The sequence below is a fragment of the Corylus avellana genome, chromosome 10 (genome assembly GCF_965113065.1).
Source record: "Corylus avellana chromosome 10, dhCorAvel1.hap1.2, whole genome shotgun sequence".
NCBI lineage: Eukaryota > Viridiplantae > Streptophyta > Magnoliopsida > Fagales > Betulaceae > Corylus > Corylus avellana.
The window spans coordinates 13,731,832-13,746,046 of record NC_142499.1 but is presented as its reverse complement, the minus strand read 5'-3'; the positions used below and the strand labels follow the sequence as shown (position 1 = coordinate 13,746,046).

General features: G+C 36.5%; 1 protein-coding gene and 1 pseudogene across 8 annotated transcripts; one reads left to right on the top strand and one right to left on the bottom strand.

Annotated features, from left to right (window-relative positions):
* Positions 1-730: 730 nt before the first annotated feature.
* On the top strand, positions 731-5,868 carry LOC148583375 (protein FAR1-RELATED SEQUENCE 5-like; annotated as a pseudogene).
* A 1,315-nt stretch (positions 5,869-7,183) lies between these two features.
* Positions 7,184-13,822, bottom strand: LOC132191456 (uncharacterized). 8 transcript variants are annotated; one of them, XM_088511097.1, is made up of 6 exons: positions 13,480-13,820; positions 9,598-9,930; positions 9,107-9,172; positions 8,255-8,462; positions 7,662-7,766; positions 7,184-7,569 (listed from the first exon to the last, which is right to left on the bottom strand). In XM_088511097.1, the coding sequence occupies exons 4-6, from the start codon at positions 8,297-8,299 to the stop codon at positions 7,462-7,464; spliced, it is 258 nt and encodes an 85-aa protein (XP_088367223.1). In that variant the 5' UTR covers positions 8,300-8,462; positions 9,107-9,172; positions 9,598-9,930; positions 13,480-13,820; the 3' UTR covers positions 7,184-7,461. The 8 variants fall into 8 exon arrangements, with proteins under 8 accessions (XP_088367223.1, XP_088367227.1, XP_088367225.1 ...); XM_088511101.1 differs by having other exon boundaries at positions 9,107-9,230; positions 9,598-9,664; XM_088511099.1 differs by having other exon boundaries at positions 9,598-9,664.
* Positions 13,823-14,215: the final 393 nt, after the last annotated feature.

The window sequence follows — 14,215 nt, the reverse complement described above, 5'->3', positions numbered from 1 at the left end:
CGAGTGGTGAAGCTGAGAGAAGAGAAGGTGAGAGAAGAGAAGGGGGCTTTGTGAGAAGAAGAGGAAAATTTTGGAATGCAGATCCAAGCTAGAGAGACAGTGCTGCGCGCGGGGGAGAAGGAGAAAAGAGAGGGGGAAAAAAAAAAAAAAAAAAAAAAAAAAAGGAAAGGAAGAAGAAGCTACAGGCTGCCAGTTGCTGGGGTGCGAGTTCCCAGGAAAATAGTAACGTGGCAAGTTAATATATATATATATATATATATATATATATATATATATATATATATATATATATATATGAGGTTTGATAGGGACACAACACATACCAAACTCAAAGCCAACTTCTCTCCTACGTGTCATTTAATTTAATTTAATTTTTTTTTAAACCAAATCAAAGCTCTCTAAAAATCAAATTTTCAGAAATCTAAAAGTCCTCTCTCACTCCCTCGCTCTCCCTCCCGCGCTCACCCTCTCTCCTCCGCTGAGTTCATCGGCCACCAGAAATCCCCTCTCAGTCCCTCGCTGTCCCTCCCGTGCTCACCCTCTCTCTCCTCCGGCGAGTTCTTTGGCCACCGGAAATCCTCCCTCACTCCCTCGCTCTCCCTCCCGCGCTCACCCTCTCTCTCCTTCGGCGAGTTCTTTGGCACTGGCTAAGCTGTCCGTCAGTCGCAAGGTTCCGTCCACTGTCTCTCTCACTCTGGTGACGTCTACAGCCACCGGCGAAGCTCTTGTCTCTCTCTCACTCCGACGAAGCCAAAGGCTCTCTCTCTCCTCCACCGGTGGTAAGTAATCCCTCTCTCTCCTCTACATTCAAAATCTAGGGCTTTTTGATTTATGTGTAGTGGGTGCTAGAATAGTGTATTAGATTTGTGTGTATTTAGGGTTTAGATTTATGTTTTTTGAATATTATTGGGTATGGATTTGAAAACCAGTATGAAATGGAGTAGAAGAAACACAAGGTTAAAGCATGGCATAATGAATTTTGAACCGGGACGGAACCAAAATTTCTCATCGGGGGATCAAAGCATGAACGAGAGGCCAAATTATTTATATATTTTAAGGAAAAGTTTTATAAAGGGGTGTTTGTTCCGTCCCTACTTCGAACTATTTGTCTCATAATGACCCATCATAGGTATGTAGTAATAGGGATAAAATCAAGATGAAATAGGTTCAGTAGAATTAGGGCTTATTTGAATATTTGAAATCTTATCATTTTTTATGTTATTCATTATAGTCTATTTAAAGACAGAATCAGATTCATCTAATTCCCCCTCTTCATGGCCTCCAACATGTGCATGAACCTTTTCTAAATCACCAACTGTGATGCCTAAACTACCCCCAAACTCCCCTAATGTCACCTTACTCCTCACCAGCTGATGCAAGGCCTTCTCTAGCTTGTTACTTACTGAGCTAAAAGCATGTTCCTCATCAATATTTTGCTCTTCAAGAATCTCCTGCTCTTCCATCTCTTCACTTTTCAAGCCCACAAGGTTAAGGTTTTCTGTTTGGTCCTTTGATTGATCACCATTATATGACTTGTCTCCCATGATATTGTCTTGGATTCTAGGCTTAGCTTCTCTAAGCAAGATAAAGGCATCTTTGGCTGCCTCAACAATGACAAACATATATATATATATATATATATATATATATATATATATATATATATATATATATATATATCTTCCCTGATCAGACTCCATATTATGTGCATCTATGTCCATCTTCAATTGCTTCACCATCTCCCTAAGTAAAAGCATACAAGCATCCTCCCTTCCTAGACCTTCTGCAACTTGGAAAAACTCCCTACTAATTGGGAAGTCATGGAGAAAATCATCTGGAAGTTTGAACTCTTGACTTTGACTTGATGCAAAAGTACTTGTGGTGTCAACAATACTTTTGATGCTCTCACCAAAGATAAAGGAATAAATCTCTTCTTTGATCTAGGCTTCAATTTTGCTGCTTTCAAAGTTCTCATTCCACTGTATAATTGTTTCCCTGAAAAACCCTTAATATATACCCTCACCTATCAGGCACTCCAAATCATAATCACATAATTCAATGAAAAATTCTTTATAAAACCTTTGAGAAGGGTAACATAGGTCTCCTCTATGATCATGGTTTGCAAATTTGCATCTTCTTTTTCTTGTTACAGTTCTTCCTCTTGATCATTTACTGCATAAGAAACTGAAACCTTATCAATCATGATGGTATCTTGGATACTACTCATTAAGCCTTTAATAAATATACATATGGTATCTTCCTCTACAGACCATCTCCATTATTGCTCTAATGGCCCCATCTTAGACAAAAAAAAATAGCCCTTTGCATCTTTTCAAAAGCAAGATCTAAAATTTCCTTCCCTATCACTATGAAAGTACAATTCTTTAACAGAGAAGCAACATAAATTAATGAGTTATTAGAGATTGATCTAATGTCCCTAAAAGTGCCTATAGCAATTCTATTAACTACCAAGGTTTTTCTAGTTGCTCATCAAATTCTGTCAACTGCCACTTTATCGTTGCCTCTCTCAAGAGAAGTCTTGGAATGAAGTTCATTTTCTTTTTTCTTTTCAAGCCTATTTAAGTTTTTACTATTTATATGCTTTTTATAGTTCACACTGCTTATACAATAATATTTTGAATTATACATTAGGTAACTGGAAAAGTTACTCATTATAGCTGCCTAAATGGACAAGGAGGGTGAAGTTGAATCTTTGTATACACGTATTCCAAATGATGAAGATTTTTTGGAGCAAGATTGCCCTCATATAGGTTTGACTTTTCATCTTTTGTTTGGGTTATAATTTTGCTTTGACACACCATGATGGCTTTTAACTTTGTATCCCTTTTTGATAGATGTGGATGAAGAAGTTGAAGAACCAAATGTCTTAAGGATCACTTGTTCGGATGAAGAGTTGGATGGGGATGAAAGTTCGAATGAAGAGTTGGATGGAGATGAAAAATTTGAAGAAACAGAGATGATCGGTGGGAATGAAAAAGTTGAAGAACCAAGGATGATCGGTGGGAATGAAAAAGTTGAAGAACCATGTGTGTCAATGACTTTTAATTCACATGAAGAAGTTATTTCATATTATAAGGCATATGCTATGCAAGTTGGTTTTGCTATATTAAAAAGAGTTATTAAGAAGAATGTAGATGGTAATCCATATTACATGGTCTTGACATGCATGCGTGATGGCCAAGTAAGAAACAACAGAAGTACGGGTATAAAGACCAAATTAGCAACTAATAGAACGAAGTGTAATGCTAGGATTTGTGCGAATTTATGGGATGAGGGAACGTGGTATTTGAGTAAAGTGGTGCTTGAGCATAACCATCCTGTAAGCCCCCAAAAAAATAAGGTTTCATAGGTGTTATAAGAATATGAATTATGCTGCGAAAAAAAGGCTTGATCTTAATGATAGGGCTAGAATACGTTTGAATAAGAATTTTAACTCATTGGTTGTTGAAATTGGGGGGGGGGGGGGGGGGGGGGGTTTGAGAATGTTCGCTTTGATGAGAGAGATTGTCGGAATTTTATTAACAAGGCAAGAGAGCTTCGGCTTGGCAAAGGAGGTGGTCAGGCCCTTTGTGATTATTTTGTATGAATGCAAGAATTGAATGATAGATTCTATTATATGATAGACATGGATGATGATAGTAGGTTGTGAAATGTGTTTTGGGCTGATGCACGAAGTAGGGCATTGTATGAATATTTTGGGGATGTCATTACATTTGACACCACATACTTGACTAATAGGTATGATATGCCATTTGCTCCCTTTGTAGGAGTCAATCATCATGGTCAATCTATACTTTTTGGGGCAGGATTATTGTCAAACGAAGATACAGGCACATTTGTTTGATTGTTTGAGGCATGGTTGAAGTGCATGAACTACAAAGCTCCAAGTGCAATTATAACAGATCAGGATAGGGCAATGAAAAATGCAATTGAGATAGTTTTCCCAAAAACACAACATAGATATTGTCTATGGTACATTATGAGAAAAATCCTCGAAAAGCTTTCAGGATATGAGCATTATGATGACATTAAGATGGCCCTAAATATATGTGTGTATGACTCTCCCAATGTTGATGATTTTGAGGAAAATTGGAAAGTTTAATTGAGAGTTATGAGCTTCAGAATAACCCATGGTTGAATATGTTATATTCTGAGCAGACTTTTTGGGTGCCGGCATATATGAAAGATACGTTTTGGGTGGGAATGACTACAACGCAGCGGAGTGAAAGCATGAATTTTTTCTTTGATAATTACGTGCATGCACAAACCACACTAAAAGAATTTGTTGATCAATTTGATAATGCTTTGAAGAAAATGGTTAAGAGGGAGGCACGTGCTGATTTTGATTGTTATAATCGCACGAGTCCTTGTGTAACAGACTTTGCTTTAGAGAAGCAGTTTCAAGATGCTTACACAAATGCAAAATTCAAAGACGTTCAAGCAGAATTTAAGCCACGTTCGAATGTTAATAATTGTCTTCTAAAAAGTGAAGGTGCAATTTCTACGTATCAAGTGATTGAAACGAATGGAAACTGCATGATGAACAAAACATTTAGTGTTTTCTTCAACACCGATGAATTTGAAGTGAAGTGTACTTGTGCATTGTTTGAAGTAAGAGGAATCATATGCAGACATTCCATTTCTATTCTACTTACGAGTGGGGTTACAACGTTGCCACCTAGATATATTCTTGATAGATGGAGGAAGGATATAAATCAAAAACATGTTTTGATTAAGAGTAGTGGTGATGTGTTGGTTAATAACTTCAATGCCCAGAGGTATGACGAATTTTGCAAGCATTGTGAAGAATTAGCATTGCTCACATCCAAGAACGTGAAATATTTCATGGAAGCGATGAAAAGTGTTGATATGTTAACGGAGAAATACCGTGCCTTAACGTTGGTTGAGCCCAATCAATGTGATGAAGTCATTCCAACTAGTGATGAGGTAATTTTAAGTAATGAGGGCACTACGGTGCAAGGTGAGAAGGTGCTTACTCCTGTTAAGGCTACAAAGAAAGGGAGACCACACTTCCTACGAATGGTCCCAGTTATAGAAAAAGTGACCAAAAAGTCACAAGGTAAGAAATCCCAAGGACGAAATAAGCAACAAGGCAAGAACACTGTCAACAAGAAGGAGAAAAAGAAGAAGGTACATAACCTATCTCAAGATGACCTCAACACTTCTCAAACTTCATTGCCTCATACAACACATGTGATTAATATGACGATTTACCTGATTTTGGGTGCACGTATCATTTGCTCAAATATGATTTTTCATTTGTTTAATTTATTATGTAGAGTTCCATCAATGTGGCAGCAAGGCAACAATGGTTGATCCAATGTCTGAGTTGTCAAAATTGATCAGCCAACACAAATATGAAAAAGCCTTCGTCGTAGCCTTTCGAAGATGTGATGTGTCTATTGTATACTGGCTGTGCTCCCAGGTTTATAAATTCATCATGTTATGTTAGTTATTAATGTTATATATTTAAAAGAAGTTGCCTTAAAGGGTTTTTTTTTTTTTTTTTTTTTTTTCCTTATTTAGGTTGATCTACAGCATATATTGTCTATATATCCTCTTCCTTTGAGCCAAGTAGTATTACTTCACCTTTTGCGGCATCTAACCAACAGTATCAATAACAATATGCCCCACACATTTGGTTGGATGATAAGCGTCACCAATGATATAATCCCAACAGACCCAATGATTGCAATGCATGTGCAGCCCATCTTCAATGAAGTTTATGCCGTTCTCAACCATCGACAATACTTGCCTACGATTACTGGTGATGAGCTTTCAAGTATCCACTCTCTGATACATGTCATTATGTCCAAGAGCATGTAAAATTTAATATAGTTTATGCCATTGATGTTGACATTTTTTTAGGGAATTGTCATGTAACTGTCTTTTTGCAAATTCGCCATGTGACTTTGTCTTTTTGAGAAATTGTCATGTAACTCTTTAAAAGGATTGTGTTGGGAGCAAAACTGGAAGAGCTTGTCTATAAGAACATTCGGTTCGAGGTGGGCTAGCAGCTTCAAATTCCTTTTTTTTTTTTTTTTTTTGTCATTTATGTTTATTGCATATTTCTTAAGGTTTATGAAAGTCTTTTTATAGGGTTCTTTGATTTTTTGGGGAAGTTGGGTTGCTAGTTGTTTTAGATGGTGAAAGTGTTTGTTAATTTGTAGTTATAATGTGCAAATGATGGTGTCAGTGTTATAATCGAAGCTAGATTTAGTTATTCAAGTATTGGTTTTTGGTCCGATTGATCTTTTGTCACTATACGTCTGTGATGTATAGTTCTTTGAGGATTTGTTTCTTTATATTTGGAAACTGAATGTAGCTTTAGGAAAAATAGTGAATTTGCGGCAGTGGGTTTTAGTAGGGTTATTGTTGTTTTAGTATCTATATTTTTTTCCTCTTCACAATTATTGTGTATCTTAATGTGGCATCTAATGTATCTATTATTTCTAGTTCTCTATTTTATGTTTGTTTTGCATATGCGGGGTAGGTTAGAGTTGTCTCAAGTATTAAGTTAAAATTTTGTCTTGCTGAAAAGCATCGTGTATGTCCTTGAGAATTAGGTTGTAACAAAATGGCGTATTTTATAAGAAAATGTAGATAGACGCATTTGCAACCTAAGAAAATGGCGTATTTTATAAGAAAATGTAGATGGACGCATTTGCTGGTCCTAGGCGATCACCTCTATATGTTTTTCCAACAAAAACCAACTTCAAGTTAAAAAAAACTAAGATTGAAAGTACAATGAAAGAAAAAGGCAATATAACTTGACAGTATGACGTATCAGAAGTTCAAATATGCTGCAAACTGGTTCTTTTAACCAAAAGGCAATAAGTGGTTAAGATGACAACATCTCATGTTGAATTGCAACTTTCCAATTTGTACCGATACTTAGCTGATTATTAAACCCAAAAAAAAATAAAAACAATCAGGCCACTCAAGCTTAGATGTCTTTCAACATGTAGCAATAAGTTAAAAGGCAATAACCATTTTTCCTACCTATGCTAAATATCACCTCATATTCTCTTTGTCTCCAAAATTGGTGTAGCTTTTAAGACATGTATATATTTATTTATGTTTACCGAGGAATCTATCAATGAAATGTGATTAGGTGACAATCTTGTTGCAAAGCCAGAAGTGGATAAAAAACATTTCATGCATAATTATCAAATATCCCTCTCCAGCAACTAAAAAGTGAATAGCTTAAATAGGAAATACAAATGTGATTAATTCCCACGATTCAACAGAACAAATTAGCACCATGAAAACATCATGTGCAACAAAATATCAAGTCATGTTTCCTACAACAACAGTTTCTTTATGTTATTTGCACCAGCAATAGTTCATGGATGAGTGCTCTTGGAGTAATCATCAAACTTCTGTTTACCATGAAGATGTTGATCTCTCACTTCCCCATTAACTTTGAACAAGGTTGTTCTCTTCAGCAGTTTCCTTCCTAAAAGCTTGTATTCTTTCCTTTAATTTCTTACTCTGCTCAAAGTTTGCTTTCCGCTTCAGAGCTTTCTGTCAAAAAAAAGTTGAAGATCTTGTTATGGGAATAATAAAATAAAGATCCCAACCAGAGAAAAACCAAGACCCATATAATGAAAACTCACCTCCTCCCTAAAACAACGATCAAGCTTTATTTTGAGATCTGTACATTCACCAAAGAATTTCCCAATGGGATGGTCTATATGACACTTCTGGAACTCCTCAATAATCTGCACAAAATCAGATAGAACAATCATACCAACATCTATCCACTTATTCGCCATCTTCCAACATTTTTTGAAAAATAAAAAGAAAAAGAAAAAAGAATGAAATGCTTTCACTGAACTGGACATAAGAATCAAAATTATGACATGGACATTTATAGTTTGTGAAGCAAAACACAGTTCACTTTACATTGATTGCCATAAAACTATTCCAACTTCTCTTGCTCATAGATGATAGGAGGGTTACCATGCCAAAATCACCTTTCCTCTTACTTATTGCTACTCAATCTAGACATATCCCAACTACTCGGATTTGGCTCAAAATCCTAGGACCATGTATCTCATAATAAGAACCAAGAAAATTAATAAATATATCCTGTCAAAGCTATCCATTTAAAGTCAGCCTCCACAAAATAAAAAGAAGAGATTTATAAGCCTAAAGAAATTGTGGATAGTAAATCATGAATAAAGCTAGAAGATGAAGATGGACTCACTTCGGCGCACATCGGGTGCTTGTGTAGTGTTAAAGGAGGATGCATTTTCCTTTCTTTCTTATTTCTTTTCTATTTTTTCTAACAAAATCGTTTCAAGCTGTAGCAATCTGCAACAACCACCACCAGCAAAGTTTTACCCTAAAAATGCAATTTTCCCAAATGAAAGACAAAGCATGAATCTGACTGAGATTGTGCCTCCAATTGGTTCCTAAGCAAATTAAAGGGATCAAAAAATTAAAAACTAAAGATCTTTCATTTTTTCAGATAACAATATTTGACAATAGAAAGAACCAATTTTACCCCTAAAAGCAACAATCAAAAATCCGGAAGTACAAGAATCAAGAAACGGAAAGCTCCATCACTGATCAAAACCCAGCAAGAACACACAAATATATGCAAATTAACAATACAAAGAAACAAATATACCCATAAGCAACAATAGAAAATCTAGAAATACATGAATCAAGAAATGTAAAGCTCCATCATTCATCAAAACCCAATAAGAACAAACACGCACAAATATAAGCAAAACCCAGATTAAAAAAAAAAATGAAAGCAAAAAATCAAATTGACAAAAAAATGGAGGAAAGCAAAATCAAATAACATATAATTAATCACATATTTGACAGCGCGTAAATATATGTATGCATCAAAAACAAAAACAAAATTCGCAAGAATTGAACAAAAGCCCATTTGAAAAGCAGGTAATATGTGATTGTCTCAATCAACAAACACGTGTGTTACGTGTAATTGAACAAAGATTCCACAGTAATCGCATCCAATATAATGGCTGCTGGGTACGCAAAGAATAAGAAGAATGAAGACCACAGCTAAGATAGGATCAAAACGCACCGTTTAGTTGGTGGGCTCTTCCTCTTTCTGCTCCTCAACTAGACTAGATAGAACCAGGACAGCACGCTGCCAGGATTAAGTTTCTTTTAATCAGGTTATACACAGTACATTTTTCCCAAGGCAGCTGTCCAAACAAAAAAAGTCAACTTTTCTAGGGACTTTTTTTCCCTTAAATACTTCTCCAAGAAAATTGCATACTGTTTTAACCTCTAAACAGCTCATAATAAGACTATGGATTTCTAGAGTTGAGTTGAATTTTAGAGACATGGCTTACAAAGAATATAGAGCTAAGTTTACTAATTTGTGAAAGAGGGCATGAGAAAAAGCAGGGAATTGCATTGTGTTCAATACCTACCTATGATCAAGGTGAAAAAACTACTGAAAATTTTACATCTAAAGCCAATCAAGACATGTCCATATATAATTACCATATGCAGCCAATAAGGCTAGGTTATATACATTAATCAAGTAGAATGCAAATAATATTTTACCTTCAATTCAAAAGACTTCAGATCCCGTGCAAGCTGCTCTGCATTTATTCCCTCACGTGCAAGAAGCCTGTAAATGCAACAATAGAGATAGTAGAAGATATCATTGTAATCTTTTCTTGGCAACAAAATTGTAAATTCAAGTGAGAGAGACAGGAGCTTCGCCGGTGGCCGTAGACGTCGCCGGAGTGAGAGAGACAGAGACGGACCTTGCGCCGGAGTGAGAGAGACAGGAGCAACGTACGGACAGCTTCGCCGGTGGCCGAAGAACTCACCGGAGGAGAAAGAAGATGAGCGCGGGAGGGGGAGCGAGAGACAGAGAGAGGATTTTTGGATCTGAAAGGTGAGAGATAGACGATGTGTATGGTTTAAAATTCAAACTTTTATTTTTTTTAAAAAAAATGCCACATAGGAGAGAAGTTGGTCCTGAGTTGGGTTTGTGTTGTGCCTTTAACATTTTCCTATATATATATATATATATATATATACACTTAATATATATTTAATACAAAGCTTAAGCTTTATAATTGATGATATCAAGCTTTGTATTAATATATACTTGCAAATTATTAAGCTTAATAGTAATTGATAAGTTGATATATATATATATATATATATATATATATATATATATATATATATATATATATATTTTATCATATTGACACGTTGCGAAATGACGTGTTAACGTGGCTTTTTGACACGTTACAATAAGGTAACGTGGCACTTTTCACACGTCACCAAATGGTGACATGTGAAAAATGCAACGTTAGAAATAAATATGGAAACGTGTCATCTTTTCACACGTTACCATATAGTGACGTGGCAACAAATGATGAACAGTTGCCACATCACTAAACCCATATTTTTTTGTAGTGTTTCCACAACTCTCTGACAACAAAACTTGGAGCACCATTTTTACATGTATTTGTGTGCATATGTGCAAACAAACCTCTGTACAAAAAAAATATTTGGCAGGCACACTATTTAGACCCCTCTCTCTCTCTCTGCACAACTCAGAACTAAAAATCTGATGCCATAGACCATATTCCAGCCACAAAACTTATAATTGCACATATGTAGAAAGATCCACAAAACAAAAAGACTTCAACATCATATCCATCAACTTGCCACAATATTGGGGTAGAGACAACAATATAGCATACAATCCAACCAAAAAATAGAAACATGCTAATGCTTTAAGCAGTATGTGGGAAAAAAAATCTTACCAATCCATGTAAGTAAAAGTTGACAAGTAGTTTCCAGAATTGATATATAGTCATGAAAACAAGCTCTCAAAAATATTAAAACAAATACTTCAAAACGAGTAAAATATAAACAGTAATCACATACACACTTACCCCGCATACAAAGGGAAAAAGTTTGAAAGGCTCCATGAAAAATTGTAACCTCAATGTGCCTTAATTGAATTTCTTCCTCCATTTAGTAACAAAATGACAACAAATGTTATATGAGTGGAAGCTACAAACTGAAATGCATACCAAATACCCTCAAATTCACCAAATGAAACTACACAATATAAGCAACCCTTATTATATATCCATGTGGGAGAGACATGTACTCACTACTTTGGGGTCTCAATGCAACATAGAACTATCTGCCTCATACAAGATATGCCATCATCCCAGTGTATATTATTTTTTAAGCTGCTCATGGCATATATATATATATATATATATATATATATAGAGAGAGAGAGAGAGAGAGAGAGAGAGAGAGAGAAGTTTATAATATTCATAAAACACAACAAATTCATCTAATTTCTCATTTCGTGATATAATAATAGATCCATACCATCATATATGTCATTTTTCTATTAAATCTTTCCTTTTTTTAAATCACAAATCCAATGATCAAGATTTTATTTTAATGAAACTGACTTCTAAAAAAATAGCATAACTATGCAGTGAACAAGAGAAAATATCTGTTTTACATGTCAACACTGTTCAAAGAATTTGCTTCAGGCCTATTCCTTGATGCTTGAACTCCTTTTAGGGGAGCTTGATTTTAAAGATCTCCTACAAGGCCCAATATATAGCAAAGCATAGGCATGCAAGAGGTATAGAACGATCGAGGCATTTAAAAAAGAGACAAAGGACAAGGCTGCACATATGGGCTATGGCATTATGGAGATCAGATCCAAAAACTGGTGCGGAAGGAATGAGAAGGAAATAATTAACCCAGAAATTCCGAACAACAAAACCACATTTTTTGGTAAGAATAGAACATATTATAGAGGTAAAATAGCATTAATACTTCAAAAGAACGCCCAATGGAGCAATGCACTTCATCCTCCGATTAATGGACACCAATCAATGAGAAAGCACCCTGCACCCTCACTACTCATGCCTCAATTCTATAAAAACCTGCGATGTCTATTAACAGCACAAAAAATCCCTCATAGAGACACAGGTAAAAATAAGTGCAGGTTGCAGGGTTTGAACTTTGAGCTTGAAGTAGAATTTTGTTCCCTAGCGTGAGCATCTGAGTTGGGCAATTCATATGAACCCTTAAGGTCATTGATTTTGGAAATTCTGTTTAACTTCTCTTTCTTGACAATTTCTTAGTACTATCCTAGAAATTAAATGCGGTAAAGCAATTTCCATTGCCCTTTTCAGCAAGGACCCCAAAAAGCTTCTGAAAAGCACATCATAAAAATTTGTAATAATAATATCATTTCTCATCACATAATCATAGACTTCTTCAATGTGTCATTGAAAAGACTAGCCTCTTAGTGGGAGTCTCCAAAACAAAACACAAAGGCACTGCTACTGTTAGGTAGAAACAATCGATTGTCTTTTTCAATTAGTTGCATACAAAATCGCCATACATACCTATTCAATTTGTACGGCAGCCCCCATCACCAAAAACAATGCAGAGCTCTTCATAACTATAGAAAATGCAAGTAGCCCTTCTTTTATAAGTTCCATCACAAGCTAATAAATTTTAGTAAAAAGCAGCTGTGCCTAGAAGGAATCTAGTCCACCACAACTTTAGCATCTATGTCAACAGCATCATAAGAATTAAGAGATGTTGATGATGAGGTTATATCAAATTGAATTTCATACATCCGTATGGATTTCAATTTCAAGCTCAAAAGGCAGCTGATGCTGCCTTCCTCATGTTTGCTATGGACAGGACATTGTCTTGGTCTATAATCCCAACAACAATCATTAACATGGAAAGCCTCACTCACAGGTCATATTCATAGTCTTCTCATTCTTATACATCTTTTAAAAAAAAAAACACAACCTAACTAAAGCAGATTGTTGACGCTCAAATACAAGAAATATATGCATATTTTCATTAGCATAGACCCTGTATTTGTAATCTGATCAAATACAACATTCATTCGTGTCACATTAAGTCCCCTTTTATGTCCATCTATACATGCAGTTGAATTGTAAAGTATGCCTTCAGCATTCATTTTCCAAACCCAGGAATGTAAAAGAATTACAAACTAAATTAAGAAGTCATAGATTGGCAAAATAAAACTAAGGTTTGGAAAACAAGCAAACATCTCATCAAACAAAGCAATGAAAAATAAAAGGGGAAACAAAATCAAATCTCATTCATTTCCGGCAAGGGTATAGTTCCAATAATCTCTAGAAAGTCAAGTCCAATTAACTGTTGCGGAAGATCTAATAGAAAACTGATGTCAGTGAGCCAGACGAGGGGAGACCTTCACATCCAGTTCGAAGCGCATTTGGAAGTCAATTCTTATAAACCACAAAATTAGAAAACCTCCAAACCAGAAACCTAATTCCTGTGAACACACCCTTGTTCCAAAGTTCTAAATTACTGTTCTTAAAGCATCCATACAGCAGAGAAGAAAAACAGAGACAGAGACAGAGAGAGACTCACTAGTACAGGAACAGTAACGGCGGAATAATCGCCGGCCGGAGAGAGAGAGCACTATCTGGGCGCCGTAGAGAGAGGATACGTCGATCGGGGAGATGGAGAGGGGGATGGCCGGTCGGTTTCGACTGGAGAAGATGGCCGGTGGGTTGGCCAACCGTGCGGGTCACTGGGCGCCGGAGTGAGAGAGAGGTGAGCAGCAAGAGAGAGATCGAGTGAGAGGGGGTTGTTTTTGAGGGAGAGAGATCGAGCGTGAGAGTGATGAGGGAGGTGAGTGAGAGGGTGTGTCAGTAGCCGGCAATTTTGATACGACCCGCAAACCTGACACGAACACGATATGAAGTTATCAGGTATTGGGTTTGGGCTTACCGGGTTTAGGTTTTAATCGAGTCTACCTGATTAAGACACGGTTATTTTCGTGTCTGGTAGGTCGACTCGCCAGACCCGTTTAAAAAAAAAAAAAAACCAAAGATTAAAGTAGACTGTAAAGAGTAAAAAGCCCTAAAATTCTAAATCATTATCGTCTATTGCAAGCAACAGCACCCCCCCCAGCGCCTCTCTCTCCCTCTATCGTAGGCCAGCACCCCCCAGCGCCTCTCTCTCCCTCTATCGCAGGGTCGTAACTTCGTAGGCACCAGGCAGCAGCCCCCAGGGCCTCTCCCTCCCTTGCGGCTCTCTCTCTCCCTCTACCGCAGCTTCGCAGAATCGCAGGCAGCCAGGCACTAGGCAGCAGCCCCCCCAG

Bases quoted from the DNA above. Each gene is read 5' to 3' on its own strand.
- LOC132191456 (XM_088511104.1), bottom strand. From the start codon at position 8,299: ATGCATCCTCCTTTAACACTACACAAGCACCCGATGTGCGCCGAA. The intron at 7,767-8,254 runs GTGAGTCCATCT...GATTTTGTGCAG, and splicing joins AGCACCCGATGTGCGCCGAA to ATTATTGAGGAGTTCCAGAA. The intron at 7,570-7,661 runs GTGAGTTTTCAT...TTTTTTTGACAG, and splicing joins ATCGTTGTTTTAGGGAGGAG to AAAGCTCTGAAGCGGAAAGC.